Source organism: Triturus cristatus, chromosome 7 (assembly GCF_964204655.1).
Source record: "Triturus cristatus chromosome 7, aTriCri1.1, whole genome shotgun sequence".
NCBI lineage: Eukaryota > Metazoa > Chordata > Amphibia > Caudata > Salamandridae > Triturus > Triturus cristatus.
The window spans coordinates 1,412,487,416-1,412,514,583 of record NC_140590.1 but is presented as its reverse complement, the minus strand read 5'-3'; the positions used below and the strand labels follow the sequence as shown (position 1 = coordinate 1,412,514,583).

The window sequence follows — 27,168 nt, the reverse complement described above, 5'->3', positions numbered from 1 at the left end:
TAATAGAATTAAAAGGTTAAAAAAATTCGGCTGTCAGAATGCGGTTTGCACAGATAAAAAGAAAAAAAGAACAATTGTACATCATAGTCATATTGCTATTTGTATTCTGCATACTTAATCATTGTTTTACCCTTCCAGAATGGCCGCCATGTTTAGAACCAACACCGCATCCAGGATGGTAAGGTAAAACACAGTATGCACAATTTCATTTCAAGATGGCTGTCCGCTTGTGAATCTGTGGCCACGTGGGATGTGGCACATTGCACACGTCAGCACTGCAAGTGTCAACACATTAGCACTGCGTGGGAAGTTGCCAGGCTTTCAAAAGAAACGGCAAGCCAGACAATATTTTAAAGAATATAATAATAAAGGATTGACCATCCAGCCCAGACATACCAGATACGGTACTGACCTCCCTTTCAGGCATCTTTGCACGTGTGACCAGCAAAAAGGCCATCACGCACAATATGAACCATACTGAAATGAAGTGAAATGGCGCTATATGGTGAACGTTGTAAGTTAACAACATACTCTTGTCTATTAAAAAAAACACAAAGAAAGGGTGAATAATAATGCAACATTTTATTTGGGCCAACTGACAACAAAGTTGAACATTGGTTGGCGATGGGCAAATATATCTTAGTGACTGAGCTGAAGGTAAATCCCAAAGGCTAAGAACAGAATTCATGCCCAATAAGCCGCTTCCCATTCTTCCTACTGGTGCATGCATTCTGATAATTGATTATTGAGACATGGCCAATATTTCTCCAAGTCCAGTGCCAAAAACAACAATGAAATTGGCTATTGCCTTCTAAAGTGGCCATTTCAACTTAAAACAAGCATTTGCAATGCAATAGGTCTCGCGTTTATAAGAGTTTGAGCTATTGGCATTGTACAATTACAATGCCTTTTATTTATGTTTTGGTTTTAAAACAAATAAAAGGCATTGTCATTTACAATGTCAGTAGCAGAAACTCGCATAAAAGCAGTGTGTGGAGTGCAGCAGTGTGCGGCGTGCAGCAGTGTGCGGCGTGCAGCAGTGTGAGGCGTGCAGCAGTGTGAGGCGTGCAGCAGTGTGAGGCGTGCAGCAGTGTGTGGCGTGCAGCAGTGTGTGGCGTGCAGCAGTGTGCGGCGTGCAGCAGTGTGCGGCGTGTAGCAGTGTGAGGCATGCAGCACTGTGTGGCGTGCAGCAGTGTGTGGCGTGCAGCAGTGTGTGGCGTGCAGCAGTGTTTCGTGTAGCATTGTGCGGCGTGCAGCAGTGTGTGGCGTGCAGCAGTGTGTGGCGTGCAGCAGTGTGTGGCGTGCAGCAGTGTGTGGCGTGCAGCAGTGTGTGGCGTGCAGCAGTGTGAGGCGTGCAGCAGTGTGAGGCGTGCAGCAGTGTGAGGCGTGCAGCAGTGTGCGGCGTGCAGCAGTGTGAGGCGTGCAGCAGTGTGAGGCGTGCAGCAGTGTGAGGCGTGCAGCAGTGTGAGGCGTCCAGCAGTGTGTGGCGTGCAGCCGTGTGTGGCGTGCAGCAGTGTGAGGCGTGCAGCAGTGTTCCATGTAGCAGTGTGAGGCGTGCAGCAGTGTGCGGCGTGCAGCAGTGTGCGGCGTGCAGCAGTGTGTAATGCAGCAGTGTGTAATGCAGCAGTGTGTAATGCAGCAGTGTGTAATGCAGCAGTGTGCGCAGCAGTGTGTGGCGTGCGGTAGTGTGCGGCGTGCAGCAGTGTGTGGCGTGCAGCAGTGTGTGGCGTGGTTTGTAAACAACAAGAAAAGCAGACATCAAAGGAAGGGAACGAGCATATGGGGTGTGAGTTATAACAAAAGTTAATTGTTGTAGGAGGGGATGCAGGAAGTGAGGCTGAGCGCGCGCTGGCGAAAGCAGTCTGCTGCTTTCAAGTCCGATGCCAGATGCCAGCTTCGCGCTTGAATGCTTCACATGCACTGGCCATAAACCGCACTCCTAAGGTCTTGTGCCCCTTACTAAATCTCTCTGAATGCGTGAGGCGGCGCACGCACAGGAAGTAGCTGGTGGCAAATGGAATGCGCGTGTTGTGCGTGTAACCGCCACCCGATCCGCCTGGGAAGCCTTTGGGAGCATTTTCTAAAGCCCCTACATAAGTCTCGCTGAGCGATCGCTTGCGCGATAGCCAGGCGAGACCTAAAAACCCACAAATAACATACATTAGAATTACCTATATTCTAGGGACAAGTAAACCCAATACAGATAGCACTGTTGAGGAATATTATCTCACAAAATGCCTAATTCCTTTACCTACCGCACCATCTAAAATGCATAACACTTCTCTCCTTACGAATCGATATTAGGGATGTGGGTAAAGTGGTGAACTTTAGAATTTTGTGAAGTGCCAAAGTTTGCCACAGAACTTCAAGAATGTAGGAAGTAAAAAAAGGGGTAACATTGGACACTCTAGTTTTATCTTATTTAATTTCTGTGGAGTTTTTACACCTGTTTGTAATTGGGATAATCTTGCCAGCATCTCCCTAAGTAAAGCCCAACTGTACATGGCTTCAACATCTCCAACTTAAGGATCAACTAGATGAGTAACACATGCTTTGGACTTAGCGCTGATAAGTCAAAACAACTAAGCACAATTTTATTGCAGAATTAAAAAATGCATATGGGGATAGCTCTACCTGGCTGGTATCTCTTGCTACCTCTATGTCTCATGATTGCAAGAATGTGAAATCAGTGACCCTAGAGACTAAAAACGAAAATTTGCAAAAGCCTCTTACTGATGGATGCTTTTGTTCTTACTACGTTTATCCTATTAGAAGTAGAACAAACTAGAAATTATGCCTATTGGGTGCTACACTGTACCTTCATGCCGGCATTTCGCAGAGTCTCCAGAGTTGGTCGAACATCTGCCTGCAACTGGTCTTCTACTCCGGTCAGGCACAGAAGTTCCATCTCCATCTCCAGGCTCTCTATCACTGTTGCGACCTTGAGTGATCTGTCGTGTACACTCAGCTTGGCCTGGACGTACCTTGCCTGACAAAAAAACACAGTAAACAGTTTGTGCTAATTCCTTCACTCAATGTCATCATATCTAAGAGTATTGCTATTAGTTCTGCCCATAAACATCAAGAGATCCACTGCAGACATGCATCGACCACTGTTGCCCTAAGTCACGTGTCCTCTGTGTTTTTTGGCATCTCTGGAGTCCTTAAACACTAGGTTTATATCAACAATCCAAGTGACATTTACTTATATTTCCAATTGTATAAATATATTATATGTGCTCTTCTATAAATTCATTTTCTCATTATAGACCATGTATTGTTTAAAAAGAGTGCTACAGTGAACCAATTAAATAGGATAAGTAAAACCTAATTGCGTAGACAAATAAATATTGTAGTTAATAGTACCAAGAGTTACTTATTTAATCAAAACAGCAATTACTTTGTTTGCTAAGATGAACAAGTTACTTACCTTCGATAAAGCTTTTCTTGGTGGATACTGTATCTAATTGTAAATTCCACTGTGGCATCACAAAGAGTTTATAGGGAAACAAATATGTCAAACATTTTAGAAACCTCTTCACAACAGGTGATTTAAACAAGGACGGTTGGTCTGATAAACCTAAGATGCCAAAAAAGCAGACAAATTACATTCAATGTGCCCACTGTGAGTCCTTGCTGGGCCAGAGCTTAAACAAACACAACATCTGACTGTTTGTCTAGTACGGGTAAGTAGTGTGGATTGAGAACCATCCAACAAACTCGTCCCAGTATTCAGCATTAACAGACTTCTTAAAGGGATGTTTGGCAGACAGGATGACATCCACAACTTCAGAAGTAAGATCAAACCCAGTAGCTCAATATCCATACAATACATGATGGTGAAGATTGTGCAGAAGAACCTACCCTCCTGCTGTTACTTGAGATCCTCACAGAGTGGTAACCTGATCGGAGGATAGATGCTCATGCCCAGACATTCTGTGCACTACACTTTCCTTGCCTAATTCAGAGCCACTAGGATGACTTAGGCCCGTTCATTCCTGAACTTCCCCAGAATTCTGGGCAGGAGAAGCGTAAAGGTGTACAGAAGTCTGTGTTCCACTTCAACTTCGAGAGAACGCCTTCTTGAAAATTTCAGAAAGCAAAAGTTTTGAAATGCATGTTCTTGGTGGGGGCAAAAAGATCTACCAAGGATCTCACCATTTATGGAAAGTGCCCTGTGCCACCTCATGCGGAATCTCCCATTCGCGAGCTGCCATGCACTGCTAGCTGAGTTCATGTGCCTTGGCTTTGAAAGACCCTACCATGTGGGTTTTGACCAGGGAAATACCTTGACACATGCCAGATCCAGTGCCACCTGGCACAGGACCGAACCCCCACCCTGCCCAGCCCTGTCTTTTATTGTTGCAGTACCACATGGTGGTGGAATGGTCCATGAGAACCTAAACCAGCCTCCCCTTGATAGAAGGGGGTAAAGTTTTCAGTGTCAGGTGAATTAGCTGCATCTCCAGCAGGTTGATGTTTAGATGGGTCTCCACCGGAGAGCAGAGTACTCTGATCTCCACCTCTCCCAGGAGCAATGCATCCATCATCCCTGTCAGCTCGGGGTGGGGTAGGGAAAGGAGCCCGCCACCAGTCCAATTGTGGGTGAACAGCCACCACTCAAGATATTTTGACGCCTCCTCCTTAACCTGGATGGAATCCTACAGATTCGACTGGTGCTGGCCCCACTTAGACTTCAGGTTCCACTGGTGAGCCCACATATGCCACGTGGTATAACTGATGAGCAAGATGCTGGAGACCAAGGGTGCAAAAGCATCAGAACGCCTCTCACCAAGAGAGAGAGAACCAAGGCTGAAACATTGGGATTATAGCACAATGTCCTGGACTCGTTGTGATGGAGGGAAGACCTGAAACTGCAAAGCATCCAGGACAGCTCCAATGAAAAGGAGGCTGTGCAAAGGAGTCAAGTTTGACTTCGGCATATTGAAAATGAACCACAATGATATCAGGAGGTTCACGGACATATGGAGGTGGTCTACAATGGACTGTGGCGAGCTCGCCTTTAATAGCCAGTTCGTGAGTTAGGGGGAAACTGGAATACCCAATTTCAAAAGATGTGCTGCGACCACGGTCATCACTTTCTTGAACACACGAGGAGCACTAGTATGGCCAAAAAGGGAGCACAACAAATTGAAAAAGTTACTGGTCCACCTTGAACTGCAAGCAGCATCTGTAGCACTGCAAGATGGGTACATGAAAGTAGGTGTCCAGCAGGTCGAATCTACCATCCAGTCATCTGGATCCAGGGCAGACAGAACCTGGGCCAAAATGAGCGTCCTGAAGTTGGGGAAAGACATTCAGAGGCCAGAGATCTAAAATGGGGAAAATGCCTCTGTCATTTTTCAGCATGAAGAAATTTGATTAACAGCCAGCCACTATTTCTGAGGACTGAACCCTCTCTATGGCTCCTTCAGCCAAAAGAACTGTGCATAAGGTAGAATGTGGCAGCATGGTCACGTGAATTACTACTAATACTACTTGGCGCAAGATGGGCTGGTGCTGCTCAGAATGGTGCTCTTATGAGGATTGTGCAGCAGGTCTAAAATGAATGGCAGGACACAGCCCCATTGAACAATCCGAACGACCCACCTGCTGGATGTTATCTTTTATCTACCTTCGAGGAAATGTCTGGCCCTGCTGCCCACAGGGCGGTTATGTGGCACTAAGGGCAAACTAATGCGGCTTGATGAAGGGGTACTGGGGAGTGCACGGCCCCTGGAGGCCTGGGTACTGTCTGCTTGAACCCTGTCCCAACATCAAAAGGACGGCGGTACCTTTTGTGGTGGCAGTCGGGCTTGGCGTTGGTGGCATGGCAACCCTCTGGAGTATCCTTGAAAGTGACGGAAATGTTGAGTATACAGTCTTACAAGGGTAGAAAGGCCTAGGGAATGCAACTCTGGCCAGTTTTCTTTAAAATCTTCCAATGCTGAATCATTCTTCTTGTCAAACAGGTGATGTCCATCCACCAGCATGTCCATAGGAGTAGCTTGCACGTCTGCAAAGAAGCCAGAGGATCTCATCCAAGCATGCAACTGAATGACAATACTCTGCCCAAGCAGATAATATATTTTGCAACATCCTGACCATTCTATATGGTTTGTGAAAGGTTGGCCCAAAATTTAATGGGTACTCCCGTCAAGATATCGCCAACCATGTCCATAAAGAATGGCTATACCTCCTCAGCAAACACCTCGCACTGACTGATGGACGTGAGTTTTGCTGAGGCAAACATTCACTTCACAGGGAAAGAATTGAGGCTCACCCTCCTGGTGGAAGCCTGAACCACCAAACATTCTGGTGTAGGGTCCTATGTTCTAATGTCAGGGTTGCCTGGCACCGGTCTGTGGCAACTTGCAAGCTACCTGATCAATGGTGGACAGAAATAATGTTTAGACCATATGTGTATACTGGTGTCAGACAGGGACCTATTAAATAGAAGTAAGGGTTTGGAGGGTTCAGGTTGCAAAAGGTCAGTAGGTACATTAGTTTTGACTTCAATAGTTGGTAGCTGTAAATGCAATACCTTCACTGTGTGTCTATTAAGCATGGCAAAGGAGGCACTATATTCCACTGATGGCCCAGGAGGAGAACACAACCAGGTGCCCAGGGAAGTCTCCAACCCCCAACACATGCTTAAAATCCAGTTTTTTTAGGCAGAATTCTCTTGAACACTGAAAATAACAGAATTTTGTAATAAACAATTAGACATCTGATAATCGAAATGTTGGGAGGAAGCTCCGGATCCATGTATATAAGCACTGTAAGAAAGGCATTTATGTCAAGCAAGTGTGGCACTTATACGCTACTTCTGAGGCAGTACAAAGTCAACAAGGAGCTGTACTACACCACAGTATCAGGGGAAGTCCTTCCCTGAATAAGAAGCACTCGTGGGGGTGAGTTTGAAAGATTTTAATCACTCGTGCAAAAACAAACACATTTCGGCAGTCGCCTTCCTCGGTGTCATCATGCGCGCCGGAAATGGTCCAAGATTATACATGCAATTTCATTAGAATTGAAAATGGACTACATAAAGAGCTCCTTGTTAAATACAATAAAAGGCAGCACCATCATAGCGTGGTATAATACCCATGTCAAACAGTTGCTGCCATTTGCCCCATACAATGAATATATTATCCAATTGTTATTATTGTGGTGCATAAGCACAATACAATTCTTTCAATATCGCCCTGAATGGGCATTATCTTTCATGACAATAAAATTGCTCATTATCCTGCAATTGAGGACATTCAGAATTGCGCCCTGGATGGACTCAAATGGTGAACATTAAGGGCATTTGTCACATATGACATTTCCTTAATTATGAAATAGAAACAAGGAGTTGTGTAATAATAAATTACATATTTGCTACGATGAGGTGAATGGATCCATAGTATACATTCAGCAATCTCTTATACATTCAATAAGGAGAAAATTAATAAAGATAATTAAGAAACGGAAATTGGGCATGAGCAACAAGAGAAAGGAGAGATGAAAGGAGAGATGAAAGAAGAGTGGAAAATGGATAAGACGTTGTACATTGCTTATCCTGTATGCTGGTTGGTGTGATCTGCATGGGTGTATTAATACAGCGTGCACCCTGGGTCATACAGTGCGTCACATGTTACCCCAGATGAACTGTCAACTCTTCACTGCTGTTCATGCCATGTGGGACCTTTGTTTGTACATCTATTATGTAGCGGGATTCAAGTTTCCTTAATTTGAGAGTTCTATTGTCTCCTATTGGGTTAGCTGGTACATGGTCCTTACAAACATAGGTTAAAAGGTCCCTGTTGCTGTTGTGCTTATTGCTGAAGTGCCTCGCCACAGGATACGTGGCATCACCATTGTTAATTGCCCGCATATGTTCCAAAATGCGGACCTTGATCGGATGGATGGTGCTGCCAATGTATGTTAATCCGCAAGGGCATGTAAGGCAAACAACTGTGTATGGTGTGGTGCAGGTCACACATTTTGTAATCATATTAGGTCTAGCTAACCCAGGAATCTTGAATGAAAGTGTTTTCTTGCTATTAAAGCAAGCCGCACACTTTCTGCAGGGAAAGACGCCATTTAATATTTTAAAGATGGAACCTACAGCTTCTTTGTCTAAATGACTGCGAACCAGATCGCTATTAAGTGATCTTGCCTTTCTAAAGGTTAATAAGGGACATTATGAAATAACTTGGCCAATGGCAGAATCTGTTTTGAGGGTATGCCAATTTTTTCGCATGATTCTTCTTAGATCATTGGCATTTTCAGAAAATGTTATCATTCTGAACTTGCCCATGTATTTGGCATTTCTGGGTGTATCCTTCAACATATCTGTCCTAGATAGCAAAAGGACTCTTCTCAAGGCTTCAACTAAGGTTTGATTGTTGTATCCCCGTGCCTTAAATCTGGCCATGCTTTCTTTTGCTGCTGCTTGGAAATCACTATGACACCGAAGGAGGCGACTGCCGAAACGAGTTTGTTTTTGCACGATTGATTAAAATCTTTCAAACTCACCCTCGCGAGTGCTTCTTATTCAAGGAAGGACTTCCCCTGATACTGCAGAGCTGCAATCTATCAACGCGGGTTCTCACATGCGATCGAAGCACCCATCTGTGAGTGCGCCGGCTAAAGGTGAAAGAGGAGTAGCATATATATATATATTCAATGAAAAAACCATAGGTTTCAGGCCTGATATAGTTAGGAATTAGCATTTAAAAAAACCTTAGAAATTCACTGAAAAAACAATAGGTTTTAGGGGTGTTATAGTTAGCTGGACATTTCACTCGAACAAAACCATTGAAATTCCTCCGATATAGTTAGTTGTACTAACTACATCTCGCACGCCCGCAATCCACTGCTGATGATGTCACATATTACATCATTCATGACATGGTCAGTGACATCACTGATGACATCTCAAATGACATCACTGATGACATCATCCAGTGAATGTGGTTTGGTTCGTTATTTAAATATGTATTATATATATAGCAATTTGCATTGAAGAATGAGTGTATATATAAATATAAATATCTGGATGGAGGATTTAGTAGCAGTGTGATTGACTGTTTACTTGACTAATTTATAGTGTCTCACTAAATATATTGGATAGTGACTAAACTGTGTGAATATCTGTATCACTGTCAGTTGTTGTGTAAACTGCTGCACTAGTTGGTTACTAGCTACGTGAAAGTCTATATTATTTATTGATTAGATAACTGAGTATTTGTATGGGAGAGTGAATGTGTGTGTGGTTCGGCGGGGGGTGTGTGACTGCCCAAAGATGTGTGAATAGTTGATTCAGTAGGTATATGAAGTTAAAACTACATGTTATAACAGTTGTTTGGGTGAGTGAATATCTTTATGGGTGTGGCGATGAGCAAATATATGTCTCAATGGTACATGTCCAACAAACTAGAAAAATAAAAGCCAGTGTATGTGTCAGTTGTTGTATATAAATAAGTATACATAAGACTCAGTGATTGTATGAGTGACTGTATGGATAACTGTATAGTTGTAACAGTGATTTTATAACACACTAAGTATGAGCTATTATCTATATGAATAGATGAAGTGGTGTTTTTATAGGTGTATAGCCAAGTAAAAGTAAGTATGATCCATTGTTTGCATACATGAGTAGGATGACTTCATAAGTGATTAGGATGTGTGCTGGTGTGTAATGTCGATATAGGTGTATAAGTAGATTTGATAGTGTTCTATTGATCATTGACAGCATGTATGAGTGAATCTATAGGTAAGTGATTAGATGTGTGTATAGATCTAGGAATCACTGAGTGAGTGTTTAGAAACTTGAATTGGTGTGTCAATGGTTTTAAATCTGGCATTCTGTATTTTACAGTGAGTGATGAAAGGTTATACTAGTGTATGATGAGGTGTATCTGATTGTCACGTGGATGATGTCATCAGTGATGTCATCAGTGATGTCATTTGAGATGTCATCAGTGATGTCACTGACCATGTCATGAATGATGTAATATATGACATCATCAGCAGTGGATTGCGGGCACGCGAGAATTAGTTAGTACAACTAACTATATCGGAGGAATTTCAATGGTTTTGTTCGAGTGAAATGTCCAGTTAACTATAACACCCCTAAAACCTATTGTTTTTTCAGTGAATTTCTAAGGTTTTTTTAAATGCTAATTCCTAACTATATCAGGCCTGAAACCTATGGTTTTCTCAGTGAATTTCAAAGGTTTTTTAAATGCTAATTCCTAACTATGTCAGGCCTGAAACGTATGGTTTTTTCAGTGAATTTCAAAGGTTTTTTAAATGCTAATTCCTAACTATATAAAGCCTGAAACCTATGTTTTTTTCAATGAATTTCAAAGGTTTTGTAAATGACAATTTTTAATGTATTAATTGTTATACTGATTTTTTTATACTGATCTACTAAATTATTTTAACTGTTTATTTTTAAATATTTTATTTTTTTAATTACATTATAAATTACAATACAAAATATACTTTCTCAGAATGAATTACTTTAGTTTAAATACCTTGCGAATAGGCAATAGACTTTTAAGTACAGTAGTTACAGTTGTTGCAATGGGCAACACAATTTCAAACACAAAGCAACATTGAGCTCAATATGAATTTCTAGTCAAATGCAATTAGTTACTTTATGGATTACTTTTCTAACCACAGGACTGGATCCTAGATTCAGTCCTTGGACATCTCCTGTAAACAGTTGAGTAAAAGCGTTTTGGTTACAGTAGTGATTTTTAAGGATTATTATTGTACTTTAAAAGTTGATACTGAAGGAAGGGGGCGGGGCGTGAGGTGACGTGTGAAAACACGCACTGTGGCGCGTTTTAAGTTGGGGAATTAATTCCTCTTCAATCCTGCGGTCGCCTGGGGGCCAACTAGCCCACCAGGTACCTCCAGTATGCGCCAGGGAGCTGCGTTGCAGTGAGGTGTTCAGAGGCCACTCCCCTTTTTACAACACTCTGCAACGCAGTTCCGTGGCGCTTACTGGAGGTACCTGGTGGGCTAGTTGGCCCCTAGGGGACCTCTGGATTGAAGAGGAATTAATTCCCCAACTTAAAACGCGCCACAGGGCGTGTTTGCAAACATATCACCTCAGGCCCCGCCCCCTACCTTCACCACTGTGCAAACGCACCCCATGGCGTCTTTTAAGTTGGGGGATCAAGTCCCCTTGAATCCTGAGGTCCCCTGGCGGCCAACTAGCCCACCAGGTGCCTCCAGTATGCGCCAGGGAGCTGTGTTGCAGAGAGGTGTTCAGAGGCCACACCCCTTTTTACAACACTCTGCAATGCAGCTTCATGGCGCTTAGTGGAGGTACCTGGTGGGCTAGTTGGCCCCTAGGGGACCTCTGGATTGAAGAGGAATGAATTCCCCAACTTAAAACGCGCCACAGGGCGTGTTTGCACAGTATCACCTCAGGCCCCGCCCCTACCTTCACCACTGTGCAAACGCACCCCGTGGCGTGTTTTAAGTTGGGGGGTTGAGTCCCCTTGAATCCTGAGGTCCCCTGGCGGCCAACTAGCCCACCAGGTACCTCCAGTATGCGCCAGGGAGCTGCGTTGCAGAGAGGTGTTCAGAGGCCACGCCCCTTTTTACAACACTCTGCAATGCAGCTTCATGGCGCTTAGTGGAGGTACCTGGTGGGCTAGTTGGCCCCTAGGGGACCTCTGGATTGAAGAGGAATAAATTCCCCAACTTAAAACGCGCCAAAGGGCGTGTTTGCACAGTATCACCTCAGGCCCCGCCCCCTACCTTCACCACTGTGCATACGCACCCCGTGGCGCGTTTTAAGTTGGGGGATTGAGTCCCCTTGAATCCTGAGGTCCCCTGGCGGCCAACTAGGCCACCAGGTACCTCGAGTAAGTGCCACGGAGCTGCGTTGCAGAGAGCTGTAAAAAGGGTCGTGGCCTCATTACACCTCTCTGCAACGCAGCCCCCTGGCGCATACTGGAGGTTCCTGGTGGGCTAGTTGGCCCCCAGGGACCCCCCGTATTCAAGGGGAATTAGTTCACGTTTGCAGAGTGGTGTAAGGAGGGGGCGTGGCCTCCGGCCCGATCCCGTATTTTTTTTCTTTTTTTTTTTAGGCGGGGGGCTGTGTAGCCCCCCTTCGTTTTCTAATTTTTTGGCCCTGGGGACCCCATCCCCCAGAGCCTGCCACTAATTTTTATTTATAAAAAAAAAAACAAAAAAAATCGGGAAGGGGGGCCAAGCGGCCCCCCTCCCGAGGCCATAATTTGCCCCGGGGACCCCATCCCCCAGGGCATGACCCTTTTTTATTGTTTTTTTGAATTTTTTATGGAGGGAGGCTGCGTAGACCCCTCCTCTGGCCACTTATGGCCCGGGGACCCCATCCCCTGGGGCCTGGCCTCCGTTGGGGGCCGTGGGGGGTTCCCAATCCCCACATGGTTTCCAGCTAGCTCCCCGCATCGGGAGCCAGCATTGCTTTTCCACATATGTGGAAAAGCAATCAGCTTTGCTTCATTGAAGCGAGAGCAGGTTTCCCTGCTCTCGCTTCAATGTACCAAAGCAGTTTGCAATGACAGGGCGGGAGCCGCGAGGCTCCCGCCCTCTCATTGCAAACTACAGTGTCCCGGGGTGGGCACCCCGGGACACTGCAGGAGCCGGCCCTGGGGGGTGGCGGTCCCCAAGGCCTATACAAGGCTCCAGGAGGGGGGCAGCGTGACCCCCTCCCACATTGACAAGTTGCCCTGGGGGTGGCGGTCCCCGGGGCTGGGGGGGCTGGGAGCCCCCCCACCCATTTTCAAGAAGCCCCGGGGGGGGGTGGCGGTCCCTTGTGGGACCCCCTGAGCAGGCCTAGGAGGTCAGGGTGTTTCTACCCTGCCCCCTTTTTGCGCTTTTCGCATTTGGTTTTAGGCACAAGATGGCTGCCAACACTTCCTGATCAGGAGTGTTGACAGCCAATTAGAATACAGCTCGTGCACGGCAGGGTGCGCGCTGGGTACGCATAGGGTGCGCGGATCCTCTGAGCCCATAGATATATATGTACTGTTACCTCTAATTTTCTCAGGAACTACTGAACGGATTTACACCATTTAAGCAAAAGACAGGAGTCTGAACTGAGGACTACCTCTTTGCCAAATCTAGTGTAATTATATTCAGCAGTTCGGGCTGTAGCTGCGTCAAAAGGTCCTATGGGAAAATTCATGGGGAAAACGTGTTTTGGGACCCCCCTTTTTTCTCGGCCCCCGCTTGACGAATCACCGTGAAATTTACAGGATAGGAGCGGACCGGAGCTGGCCAAATGTTTGGAAAATTTCGCGAAGATTCGTCAATCGGCGCCAACGTTATTCCAAATAGAATGTTGCGTATTTCCTATGGAAAATAGGTCCTAACTATAGCTACCTACTGGTGACCGCCAGTAGGATATATATATATATTACCTACTGGCGGTCGCCAGTAGGTAGTTATAGTTAGGACCACGTTTCCATAGGAAAACCTCAACATTCTATTTTGAATAACTTTGGCGCCGGTCGACGAATCCTCGCGAATTTCTCAAAATAGGTGGGGCGCTCCGCTCCTACCCTGAAAGTCTCGGGGGGATCCGTCAAGCGGGGGCTGAGATAAAAGGGGGGTCCCAAAACGCGTTTTCCCATGCATTTTTCCATAGGACCTTTAGAACGAGCTACAGCCCGAACGGCTGAACAGAATTACTCAAAATTTGGCAGAGAGGTAGTCCCTAGGTCAAGGAAGTGCCTTTTGTAGGTTTGGTGTAAATCTGTTCAGTAGATTCTGAGAAAATAGCCTTTAAATCAATATATATATCTGAGCCCGCTTACGGTACGCTTACCGTACGCTTACGGTAAGCGTACGGTGGCGTGCGCGAGCACGATTCTGATTGGCTCTTAGATCTTAGTAAACATTCGAATCGGTCGAAACCAGGAAGCGGCGGCCGCCATTTTGTGTATTTCACTCTGAAAAAAAAGAGTGAAAACAAGGAAAGGGGGCAATGAGGAGAGTTACAGACCCCCTAACATTTGTAAGGGGGTCAAAGAAGGACAGAAAAGTACAAAAAAAACATTTATTGATTTTAAAAAAAATCACGGGGTACGCGTACGGTAAGCTTACGGTAAGCGTACGGTAAAAAAATAAATAAATAAAATAAATGAAAAGCAGATTTAAGAGTTTAGATATTAGGGAGCTCTAAAAAGAGCTGTTGTGTTTATGAAGTCATTTTTTAAGTGGTACCTACAAGTAAGTACCGATGCAGAGTCTAAGGTTCAAGAGGAAGACTCTGTTCCCTTCATCATTGAAGTGCACACCATCTCCTCTATAAATGTCTTGCATGTCATAACGCAAGTTGTTGTGGTAAATGGCACCCATACCATAGTCACGGAGGAAAGCAGAAACAGATTTGTTGACGTGCTTTCTTGCTTTGTCAATCTGTGGACAGAAATGATTGGACCAGTTCCATTTTTGCCTTTGGCATATGTTGGAAAACACAAAGGCAGTTTTAGGGAAAAGTGTAAACAGTTGTGCAAAGGTGTCCTTCATAAGCATTTCCAGACCTACCCCAGTCAAAGTGCCTAGGTCATTGCCACCACAGTGCACTATTATGAGGTCAGGGTGTTGGATTTGAATGAAGGATTTCACCAATGGCATCAATTGGTGCCACTTTAACCCTCTCTGACCAATCCATTTAATGTCTACATTTGGCAAAGCAAGGTCTCTCACCATACCTGTTTTCTCTGCAAACTTTTCACTCCAGAAGACATAGCTGTGCCCTACAATCCACACTGTGAACATCTTCAAAGGAGAACTGGATGCACTCAGGAGGTGTCTTTCAGTAGAATGGCAATATGAAAAGAAAGACAGTTTGGAAATGGAGGCATACATATTTTTTACAAAACAAAAAGAACTGATTGGCTGTTTCATACCATTATAGAATAAAAACTAGGCTGTATGTGTAAATTAATAGAAGCATGTTTTGTATTGGTAAAAAAAAATGTGTAACCAAAGAACAGTACTATGGATTTGCTGTTAGGTTTGAAAAGTCAAGCACTCTTGCTCTGTGGAATTGAAACATTGTTTGGCGAACTTCTGACCTAACTCAACCCAGCAGTGTTCCATGAGCTGTTGCTATGGTAGCAGGCAGAAGTCAAGTTGGGGGAAGGGTACTTTTGGAAAAGGGTTGGTTTTCAACCAATAGAAATGTGTGATTACATTTGAAAAAAAGGGGGAAGCACTGAGATTTGAAACTTACAAGTATATGTGTGGAAAAATAGAGGGAAAGTTTGCCATTATCTGGTTCTGCTGAGAGGAGAGAGGTGAACACAACAGAGATCCTGGCTCTGATAATCTGCTGTTGGAGTGTCACATTTCTTTCACAACTAACTAATTTTAAAGGTGAGTTTACAGTTTGAGAGGGGATGTATGTGGTAACTTAAGAAATGAATAATAGAAATGGAAATTGTTTTTGTTGTAGTTACACATGGTGGTTTCATAATGTGTCAGTCTGTAAAAGTGATTTTCACTTGCCCGAAAAAAAAAAGAGCAGTAAGTGTGCTTTCAAATTGGCAAAGAAATTTCGTTTTGGGACTAATGTGAAAACATGACTCTGTGTGCAGAGAGGAATTATAGGCAGAGATTTATTGCGTCTTGCTCTGGTGATTTCACAGTTGCATTAGATGGAAAGGGGGAGCGAATTTTTGGGGGAAGAAGCAGAGTCTTAGCACACACCCATGTGCTTGCCATGTATAGTCATGCACAGTATTTACAAGCGAGTGGGGTTTTCAGGTTTCAGTCTGTAATGCAAATACATTCAGCATCACTAAGGCTGGTTGCCCTTGCTGGAGTGTAGGCAGTCACCGAGAATACACATGGTGGTGCTCTGAAAAAACAGTTTGGACATGTGCATTTAAATAAATCAAAAAAAGTGGTTTCATAATGTGTCAGTCTGTAAAAGTGATTTTCACTTGCCCCGAAAAAAAAAAGAGCAGTAAGTGTGCTTTCAAATTGGCAAAGAAATTTCGTTTTGGGACTAATGTGAAAACAGGACTCTGTGTGCAGAGAGGAATTATAGGCAGAGATTTATTGCGTCTTGCTCTGGTGATTTCACAGTTGCATTAGATGGAAAGGGGGAGCGAATTTTTGGGGGAAGAAGCAGAGTCTTAGCACACACCCATGTGCTTGCCATGTATAGTCATGCACAGTATTTACAAGCGAGTGGGGTTTTCAGGTTTCAGTCTGTAATGCAAATACATTCAGCATCACTAAGGCTGGTTGCCCTTGCTGGAGTGTAGGCAGTCACCGAGAATACACATGGTGGTGGTCTGAAAAAACAGTTTGGACATGTGCATTTAAATAAATCAAAAAAAGTGGTTTCATAATGTGTCAGTCTGTAAAAGTGATTTTCACTTGCCCTGAAAAAAAAAAGAGCAGTAAGTGTGCTTTCAAATTGGCAAAGAAATTTCGTTTTGGGACTAATGTGAAAACATGACTCTGTGTGCAGAGAGGAATTATAGGCAGAGATTTATTGCGTATTGCTCTGGTGATTTCACAGTTGCATTAGATGGAAAGGGGGAGCGAATTTTTGGGGGAAGAAGCAGACTCTTAGCACACACCCATGTAAATATGTGTACTGTATTATAAAATGTTTTAAAAATATTAATACTTTTTTCTTTTTTTCCAGATAGATATAGAAAATTTTCGAAAACTACAAACATTTTTAAAACTATTTTTAAAAAAAACAAATGAATAAATATTTTTTCAGTGAGTATGGTAAGTCAATAATAATAATTGTAGTCTCTCAAGGACCTTGTAATGTGTTTATTGATTTTTAGTGTTTTTTTAAAAAAAAAAAAAAAAAGTACGCGCACCGTACGCGTACGGTAAAAAAAAAATAAAAAAAAGTTTTTAAAAACATATGTAAAAAAAAGATGAAAGATAAGGTTGGCTCTTAAAAGAACCGTTGTGTTCATGCAGGGACAGAGGAAAGGAAGCATGGGAAAATTATTCAAAGCGACAAATGTGTTGATCTATTTTGTTGTTCACTAGGGAAACACTGGTCTCCCTATAGCAAATTATATCTTGACAAAATGTGCATCGAATATCAACCTTCCGAAATCGAGGGTTGATTTCCAGAGGGCCAGCAAAAGGAGATTCTCCCCCCACAGATGAAGGGCTCACCTGACCTGCAGAAGAAGGAGTCAGCCCTGCAGATGATGGTTCAGGCTGAGCTGCTGTGGATGTACTGGCTTGTCTTTCTGAAGAGTTACCTCCAAAAAGATGACCATGTGTCCTTCTGTGTACATCCTGGAGGTGTCTCTTCATGGTGTGATTCCCAAAGGAATACTTCCTGTTAGGATTACCTCTAGAAAGTACACGCTTACACAGCTTACAAGTCACTAAGGGTGCATTTACCTTTTGCTGGCCTTCAGGAAAAGTAAAATAATCCCATACATAAGAGGGCTTTTGTTTCCTCGATCTCTGCCTCAAGACAGTGCTGCTAGTGCTAGCCTCACTCTCAGAAGAGCTCTGCTGTTCTGCCATCGTATCCCAAAGACAAACCAGCTCCTTCTCCCAAGGGATCACAAGCAGAAATGAGGGGAATGGGTGTGGTGTAGGAGAGTTCTAGAACTGAAAGTAGTTTCAACCAATCAAAAGTTGTGTTTCATGATCACATGACCTACCGTACGCTTACGGTACGCTTACGGTACGCTTACGGCAAAAGTGCGCATGCGCGTAAAAAAGACACGCGCTTGCGCGCATGCGCATAACAGTGACTCCCGGCACCTCCGCGTAACGTGCGCGTGTAGCGTACACGCGTACGCGTCCCACGCGGAGTACGCGCGGCTACGCAAATTGCGTAACTATACGCAAGCAGCGTAGGAAAATTACGGACGTTGCGTAAACCGTACGCTTACCGTGAGCTTACGGTACGCGTACTAAAAAAATAAAAAAAAAAATAGAAAAAAAGTACTGCAAATAAATTTTACATGTTTATTTTAAAAAATATATTAAAAAAAACATATTTAAGAATTTTAAAAATTTAATCATAGTCTTTATAAAAGGTAAGAAAATTAAAATAAAAATATGTTAGAAAAAATAGAAGAAAAAAAAAATTAGCATTTAAAAAACCTTGCAAATTCACTGAAAAAACCATGGGTTTCACACACGTTATAGTTAGGAATTAGCATTTAAAAAACCTTGCAAATTCACTGAAAAAACCATGGGTTTCACACACGTTATAGTTAGGAATTAGCATTTAAAAAACCTTAGAAATTCAGTGAAAAAACCATAGGTTTCACACACGTTATAGTTAGGAATTAGCATATAAAAAACCTTAGAAATTCAGTGAAAAAACCATAGGTTTCACACATGTTATAGTTAGCTGGACATTTTACTCGTAAAAAACCAATGAAATTCCCCCGTTATAGTTAGTTCAGCTAACTATAACTCGCGCGCCCGCAATGAACTGCTGATGACGTCACATATTACATCACTCATGACATGGTCAGTGACATCACTCATGACCTCACTGATGACATCATCCTTGTGATAGAGTGGCAGACCTCCTCTTCCCCTAATAAAACCTTTGATACACACATTCAAAAATAGAGACTAAAATTTACAAAACAATGGACATACCAATAACAGTTACAACAACCTCTTCAGTAATTCTAAGATCCACATACACATCCACTCATTCACCAACAGTCCAATACAGTCACTCATACATGTACTCACTTTTCATATGTACTCATACACCTATACATCCTGTAACACAATGCCACTCATCCATAGAGCTACTCACACACATAGTCACTCATGCTAATAAAGAATCAAACATACATTTACTTGCATATACAGTTATACACACACCACCACACTTACTTCTACGGAAACTTACACATACTTAGTCTTTTAAACAATCACTTATGGAAATACATACTTATTCATACAGGAACTCTTTCAATCTCTCACTCTCACATATACTCACATATATTAACCAATAGTCACATATACTAGTTTTAAACATATGTAGTTACTCATAAAGACACTATTGAGACAGTCATTCACTCACTAACACACCCATACATACACTCATCCACCCATGCAGTCCTGCACACATGCTCTGTTCAACACATACAAACAGTGAGTCACTCATTCATGCACCTATGCACTACGTCATACCCCCCACCGAACCATGCAGACACTCAGACTGATACTCAAAAAACCAACTAATAACCTATATAGATACCCATGTAGCTACTCACCAACCCATGCAGCCACTTATACACAAAGTGAAAAAATGATACAGATATTTATATATTTAAACATTACTCACTAAGCCATGTATTCACTATGATACACTTAATCAGTCAGTTACATAATCAATTTTTCAAAAAGAAATCATCCATTTAGACAGTAATATACCCATTTATTCTTCCATCAACCTTGAGATATACATATATAAAACATATTTAATTTTCAGAAAAACACACATTCACTGGATGATGTCATCAGTGAGGTCATCAGTGATGTCATTTGAGATGTCATCAGTGATGTCATGAGTGATGTCACTGACCATGTCATGAGTGATGTAATATGTGACGTCATCAGCAGTTCATTGCGGGCGCGCGAGTTATATATATAGAGCATTTCCTATTGAGGATTAATTGAAATAAAAGAAGGGCACGTGCTGGTGGTTCTTTGCTTGCCTCAGTTGATCTAAGACCGCCCATGAGGAAGGGCAAATGGCCTGAAACGCGTCGGCGGCAGAATTTCCAGGTGCTAATGGCGTGGAGTGTGAGCTGTCCTGGGTTTGTGCCTCCACCCGTGGGGTAACTTTGTTGAATATTTTTGTGACCGACCCCGGTCACGGATGGCACCACCACTATAAGTCTGTGGGTCTGCTGCTGCCTATGGATCACGAGCGGCGAGCGGAACGGGACAGGACTTATTTTCACTCTTCCCGCACTCAGCATTTACCCGGATTTGATTGTGAACTGATGGCAGCACCGTATTTGCGGTTTTATTGTTCTGAACTACCAGTCCCATAATTCTTGAGCATTTCCTATTGAGGATTAATTGAAATAAAAAAAGGGCACGTGCTGGTGGTTCTTTGCTTGCCTCAGTTGATCTAAGACCGCCCATGAGGAAGGGCAAATGGCCTGAAACGCGTCGGCGGCAGAATTTCCAGGTGCTAATGGCGTGGAGTGTGAGCTGTCCTGGGTTTGTGCCTCCACCCGTGGGGTAACTTTGTTGAATATTTTTGTGACCGACCCCGGTCACGGATGGCACCACCACTATAAGTCTGTGGGTCTGCTGCTGCCTATGGATCACGAGCGGCGAGCGGAACGGGACAGGACTTATTTTCACTCTTCCCGCACTCAGCATTTACCCGGATTTGATTGTGAACTGATGGCAGCACCGTATTTGCGGTTTTATTGTTCTGAACTACCAGTCCCATAATTCTTGAGCATTTCCTATTGAGGATTAATTGAAATAAAAGAAGGGCACGTGCTGGTGGTTCTTTGCTTGCCTCAGTTGATCTAAGACCGCCCATGAGGAAGGGCAAATGGCCTGAAACGCGTCGGCGGCAGAATTTCCAGGTGCTAATGGCGTGGAGTGTGAGCTGTCCTGGGTTTGTGCCTCCACCCGTGGGGTAACTTTGTTGAATATTTTTGTGACCGACCCCGGTCACGGATGGCACCACCACTATAAGTCTGTGGGTCTGCTGCTGCCTATGGATCACGAGCGGCGAGCGGAACGGGACAGGACTTATTTTCACTCTTCCAGCACTCAGCATTTACCCGGATTTGATTGTGAACTGATGGCAGCACCGTATTTGCAGTTTTATTGTTCTGAACTACCAGTCCCATAATTCTTGAGCATTTCCTATTGAGGATTAATTGAAATAAAAGAAGGGCACGTGCTGGTGGTTCTTTGCTTGCCTCAGTTGATCTAAGACCGCCCATGAGGAAGGGCAAATGGCCTGAAACGCGTCGGCGGCAGAATTTCCAGGTGCTAATGGCGTGGAGTGTGAGCTGTCCTGGGTTTGTGCCTCCACCCGTGGGGTAACTTTGTTGAATATTTTTGTGACCGACCCCGGTCACGGATGGCACCACCACTATAAGTTTGTGGGTCTGCTGCTGCCTATGGATCACGAGCGGCGAGCGGAACGGGACAGGACTTATATTCACTCTTCCCGCACTCAGCATTTACCCGGATTTGATTGTGAACTGATGGCAGCACCGTATTTGCGGTTTTATTGTTCTGAACTACAAGTCCCATAATTCTTGAGCATTTCCTATTGAGGATTAATTGAAATAAAAGAAGGGCACGTGCTGGTGGTTCTTTGCTTGCCTCAGTTGATCTAAGACCGCCCATGAGGAAGGGCAAATGGCCTGAAACGCGTCGGCGGCAGAATTTCCAGGTGCTAATGGCGTGGAGTGTGAGCTGTCCTGGGTTTGTGCCTCCACCCGTGGGGTAACTTTGTTGAATATATATATATATATATATATATAAATACATACATATTTTTTTCGGCAGTAGCAACTCTAAAGTACTGCTATTCTATTCTGCTTAGGTCAGAGTTTCCACAGAAAAGCTGTTTTTGTTTCGCTAATAACTTGATGCCATTTGACACAACAATTTTGAAACAAAAAGTTGATCTGGTTTAGGTTTGGCATGGCATCCTGCTTGCAAATACACTGGTAGAAAGAGGCAGATCAAATAAACAGCATTTACAATTTTAATTCCATAAGAATCTTTGCTGTTCGCTACATGGAAAAAATGATCACTGAACAAATTACACCAATCTTGAAATTCAAACTATACTGAAGTAAGAGTTGCAAATACTTGCGTGGTGTAAATCTCTTCAGTCATTTTTGCCACATCAGTGTTACAGTGGGATTTAAAGGGATAAAAAAATTCAGGATATCTGGAACAATAGTCTAAAAATTCTTTGCGAATCCACATTTTCAGTCTTTCAGTCATCTGCAGAAGGTATTGGCTGCACTTGGGTGCTTGGCCAAACGCACACTTTGCAAGACCAAATCCTATGCTCTGCACGGGAGGAAATACTTTACAAAAGTTAGATGTAGTATATTTTTTTTAAACACAGAGTAATTAGCTGAAGGAAGCCTCAGTTAACATTCATTTATGGTCAGCAATGGTTGTAAGACGCTACAATATGTTTAAAAAACATGAAATCGGGCCGTGGCCAGCTAAGATGGCAGGGTGGACGTGAGCCATAACGGCTCCATTGCCAAAATAGAATTAAAGCATTGACACTACCAAGCTACAGCCGCAGAAAGTGCGTGAATGTACTTTGATTGAAACGGAGATGGCTCAGGTCCCTCTTGTAACGTCTGGGACGGCGCTTGGAGCACAGGATGACAGGAGAGTGAGGCCTGCGTGTGGGACTGCGGTTCTCGCCGGAGCTTCGCCCGTGGCTATCGGCGGTGCTATGCCGGAGGGGTGGAGGGAGCTTCTTGGATCCGGCGATGGGGCACGGTACCTGGACGCGCTCTGAGGCCTGGCGAGATCCCCTGCCTGTGGCGGCCCGGTGAATGACAGCGGCACGGGGGTGCAGACCCGGCGGCTGCCATTTTTCTGGCAGCGCGGAAGGACGAGACGGGCGGGGGCTCGGTGGGGTGGAGGCGGCTGGCTCAAAGAGGCGGAGGACATTGCAGCAGGTTTCTTTTGTTGGATGGGGCCCCCCACTGCCGGGACAGCTCTTCACTGCTACTCCTAGGGCGACAGTAGCTCCAGTGGTGCCTGACCATAACAGGGCAGCCGGGGCAGACATCATACCTCGTGTGGACACTGGGCCCCCTTACACGATGGCGGATCTGCGATAGGGAAGGGGTGCCTCCTGTTCCTCACATCACAGGGGAGCATTGCAATACACAGCCTCATGAGGGCACAGGGCCTCAGTTAGCAGCATCTGTGACGATTCACAACAGAGACAGGCCAGTTACACAAGATGGAGGGCAAAGGCGGCCACCCATTATCAGAAGGTCTGCAGGTGCGGAGGGAGACAACACTAAGTGTGGAGAATCGAAGACAGAACAGGAAGTTTGGCCAGTGGGTTGCCCCTACGTCCTGTCCGCTTCGGGAGGGGTGGCGCTGGGGAGAGGGTCCCGGTACTTCCAGTCTCTGTGACTCAGGAGTCTCGGGCTTGCGACATGCCTGGGCTCACGCCGACTACACCTCTATGCCGCCTAAAAAACAACCCCGGAGTAACAGGGTGTCTACATACTTCACGCCCACCTCCAACTCGGAACCACAACAGAGCGCACGCGAGGAGGGTGACATGGTGCTCTCAAAGGACGACCTACTCACCTCCTTGAAAGCATTTAAGCAGGAGCTGAGGGATGAACTGAAGGCAGACTGGTCCCAATCGCTGGATGCTTTGAAGGAGGATCTAAGTGGCAGACTCACCGCCTTGCAGCAAGATATCGACTCGGTGGGCACGAGAGTACTAGATGTGGAGAATAGAAATGCGGAACTCGAGCGGAGAACGGAACATATCTCGCCCCTGATAAGGGAACTTCAGACTCAGCTCACAGCGACGCTACTGAAGCAAGAGGATCTGGAAAACCGCTCTCGGTGGGATAATATACGGATTCATAATCTGGCAGAAGGAGCGGAAGGCCAGGACCTAGAGGCCTTCATAACGGTCCTCTTCTCTGAAATACTAGGAGCAACGACGGTGAAGGTGAAAATGGAGAGTCCATAAAGTGGGGAGGATCCTACAAGGAGAGAAGCGCCGACCAAGAGACGTCCTCGCCAAGCTGCACTCTTTAAAAACTAAGGAAGCGATACTCCAGGCGGCCAGGAAAAGGGACGTGGTGAAATTTCAGGGGTTCGCTTGTGAACTGTTTCAGGATATCGCTCCGGCAACCTTGGCACGACGTCAGCAATTCCGTTACAGACAAACTACGACAAGACAATATCCGCTACCGATGGACATATCCCTTTGGTCTCAGTTTTGAATTAAAAAACAGAGAGCGCCACGTCGCTGAGGTCTTAGGGATCCCACATTCCTGTTAATGACCCCGGGAGAATACCACTACTCTTCAAAACATCGACATGGCTGAAAGGTGAATCAAGCGCATGGCGGGACCGCCGTCCCCCCAAGCCCAGGAAGACCCAAGTTACTTCTGATCCGAATTGAGGAGCCCCATTGAGAGACTGGGTCATATGAGATGGCGGATCAGATAGAAGGAGCTGCACTCTTTTAGCCTGGGGGAATGGAGATGTATACAGTCTATGAAACAGAAGGAAAAGACTCTGTTCCACTCTCTTTGCAGTCTCAGTATTGTTGAACAGTAGACACTGTTGCAATGGCGGCTGCTTTCCCCATCGTCCTGAATACGCTATGCCGATAGGCGCTTCCTATGCTGGTCATTGGGGGTTAGTGGTTGTCTTTATAACTAGACACCTCTTTGAGATTTTGGCAACGGACGTTGGTCCTAATTGCCTCACAGTGTCGGTAGGACACTATGTAGGTACGCGAGACTGGGGACAGATGGTCCTAAAGTTAATACTGTTTCTATTCATTGTTTTTTTTTCTTTTTTGATCGTGTTTTTTTTTTTTACCCTGGGTGATGGGGGTATCACAGAGGGCTCTGAGGGGACGGGAGGGTGGAGGCGACGCACTATGCAGCAACTCGAGGGGGCGGGGGAAGGACAGGGATAGGGGGGAGGATTGTGAGAAGGGAAGTGTCCTAAGATATAATCTCGTGAAGATGCTTAAAATGCTGTCACCACATAGACTTGGAACGTACAAGGTATGAATGCTCCCTTTAAGCGTCACAGGGTCTGAAAATACCTCACAGATCAACACTATGACTTGGTGGCCCTCCAGGAGACCCACCTCAAACGAGCCGAATATCATATATTGAAACACAAATTATACCCATTGATCTACAAGTCCTCTGCAATGACAAAACTTAACGGGGTAGCCCTACTCTTTCATTCCTCTCTCAAATTCCAACCCGAGGACTACAAAACAGACAAGGAGGGGAGGGTCCTCATGGTTAGGGGACGGCTTCGGGGAAGTCAGTGCACCATAGCAACGATATATGCACCCAATACTAATCAGGCAAAATTCCTTCATTCTACGCTGTCTTTGCTGGGGGGCTTTGCGATAGGTGACATAATCCTCATGGGAGACTTTAATCTCACCTGGCACTCAGGGGCGGACAGTACTAACCCTCACAAAACACATACGGGTAGTTTTCCAAAAGCTCTCAAACAAGAGATGCAGTCAATGGGTCTTAGGGACGCATGGCGAGAAGCACACCTGGATGACTTGGACTATACTTTCTTTTCTCATATCCATCGCAGCTACTCAAGACTTGATTATACATACCTCAGTCAAACACTCACTAGATTAGAGAAGCCACCATACACCCCATAGTCATTTCCGATCACGCCCCGCTGGCGGTTTCCCTGGAATGGTCGGGCACTCCACCCAAGTTCAAGAGGTGGTATTTCCCAACTGCCCTAATCCGTGACAAAACATCGCGGGACGAATTAAGAACTTCCATTAGAGACTTCTTCCAACTGAATGACCCTCAAGTTACGTTCATGGCAAATAACTGGGACGCGTTTAAAGCGGTTATTCGGGGACAATGTCTGTCCCTTATGTCGGCCCTTAATGAAGAGAGAGCGACTGAGAGGTTACTCCTAGAGGGGGAATTAAAGACTGCGGAGTGCGAGCACAAGGCTAACCCTATTTTCACTCTCCAAAGAAAAGTCACAGCACTGAAAGGGAAGTTACACGCAATTTACTTGAACAGGGCGGAATTGACCCTTCTCCGCCTTTAGCAGACGTCGTATGCTCAGGGTAACAAAATAGGGCTGATCTGACACAACAATTGAGGGTGAAAAGGGAAAGAGAGTATATCGCAAGCATAAAAGATCTAACAGGCATCCCGATTCGGGAGGAACCAGGAAAAGCGCGATTGTGCAAATACTTCTATGATGCCCTCTAAACTCCCGACCAAGTCAACCAGCATGCTCAAGTAACTTACCTGAACTCGGTGACGCTACCTCTCGGAGGAGAAGATTCAAGTGGCCCTTAAAACCCTTAACCTGCACAAAGCCCCGGGACCAGACGGTCTGACTGCGTCATTTTAAGAAAGCTTTAGCGCGGAACTCATTCCCCAACTGACCCTTCATTTGAACCACATAGTGACCGCTGCCCAGGTGACTCGCACCATGAGCAAAGCATTAATCACTGTGATCCCTAAGGCCGGGAAGGACCCCCAGCTGTGTGGTTCTTACCGCCCCATCGCGCTCCTTAATCTGGACGCTAAACTCTACTCTAGGATACTGGCTTCGCGGTTGGACAAATTGATGTCAGACCTTATACACCCGGATCAATCTGGATTCATTAGGGGCAGACAAACCCACAACAATGTACGTAGGGTGATCCACTTAATAGAGAAAACTCTTAACAACAGATTCCTGCAGTTCTCCTGGGGTTAGATGCCGAGAAGGCGTTCGACCGGGTGGATTGGGCCTTTCTTTTTTGGGTCCTCCAGGGGTTTGGATTCTGCGACACCTTCATCAATATGATCCGAGCTAACTTTGCAGCTCCGAGTGCCAAGATCCTGATTAATGGGGTGGCATCAGACCCTGTCTTGCTGTGGAGGGGGACGAGGCAGGGATGTCCACTGTCCCCCCTTCTCTTTGCGAAGTATTGAACCTCTGGCGGAAGCGATTAGGGAATCACCAGAGATTAGAGGAGTACCCTTTGGTTCTGATGCACATAAGATATCTTTATTTGCTGATGACGTATTGTTGACCTTATCGAACCCCCTACGCTCCGTAACTGCAGTACAAGCGGAACTGACCCGGTTTGAGCTGGTAGAAGGTCTTAAAATTAACCTCCCTTCCTACTAAATGTAACGATGCCAGAAGCTGAAATGAGAAGTTTAGAGGCCTCCACACCATTCCAAAGGGCCAAGAAGGACTTGACTTACCTAGGGATTAAACTGACCCCTAAAGTTTCAGACCTGTTTGCTGCTAACTACCCTCCGCTCCTCACTCAATTACGGGCTGACCTCAAGCGCTGGGCACCTCTCTATTTATCCTGGATCGATAGACTCCACGCCATTAAAATGGTGGTACTGCCGAAATTTCTGCATTTGTTTCAGAGCCTCCCCA

The 27,168-nt window shown here is 44.9% G+C and overlaps 1 protein-coding gene across 1 annotated transcript in view; it reads right to left on the bottom strand.

Annotated features, from left to right (window-relative positions):
• ATP9A (ATPase phospholipid transporting 9A) overlaps nucleotides 1-27,168 on the bottom strand; it is a 555,816-nt gene that overhangs the window by 131,092 nt on the left and 397,556 nt on the right. Inside the window, exon 18 of the mRNA XM_085619138.1 lies at nucleotides 2,819-2,989. Coding sequence (XP_085475264.1) covers nucleotides 2,819-2,989 — 171 coding nt within the window. The remainder of the gene's footprint in view (nucleotides 1-2,818; nucleotides 2,990-27,168) is intronic.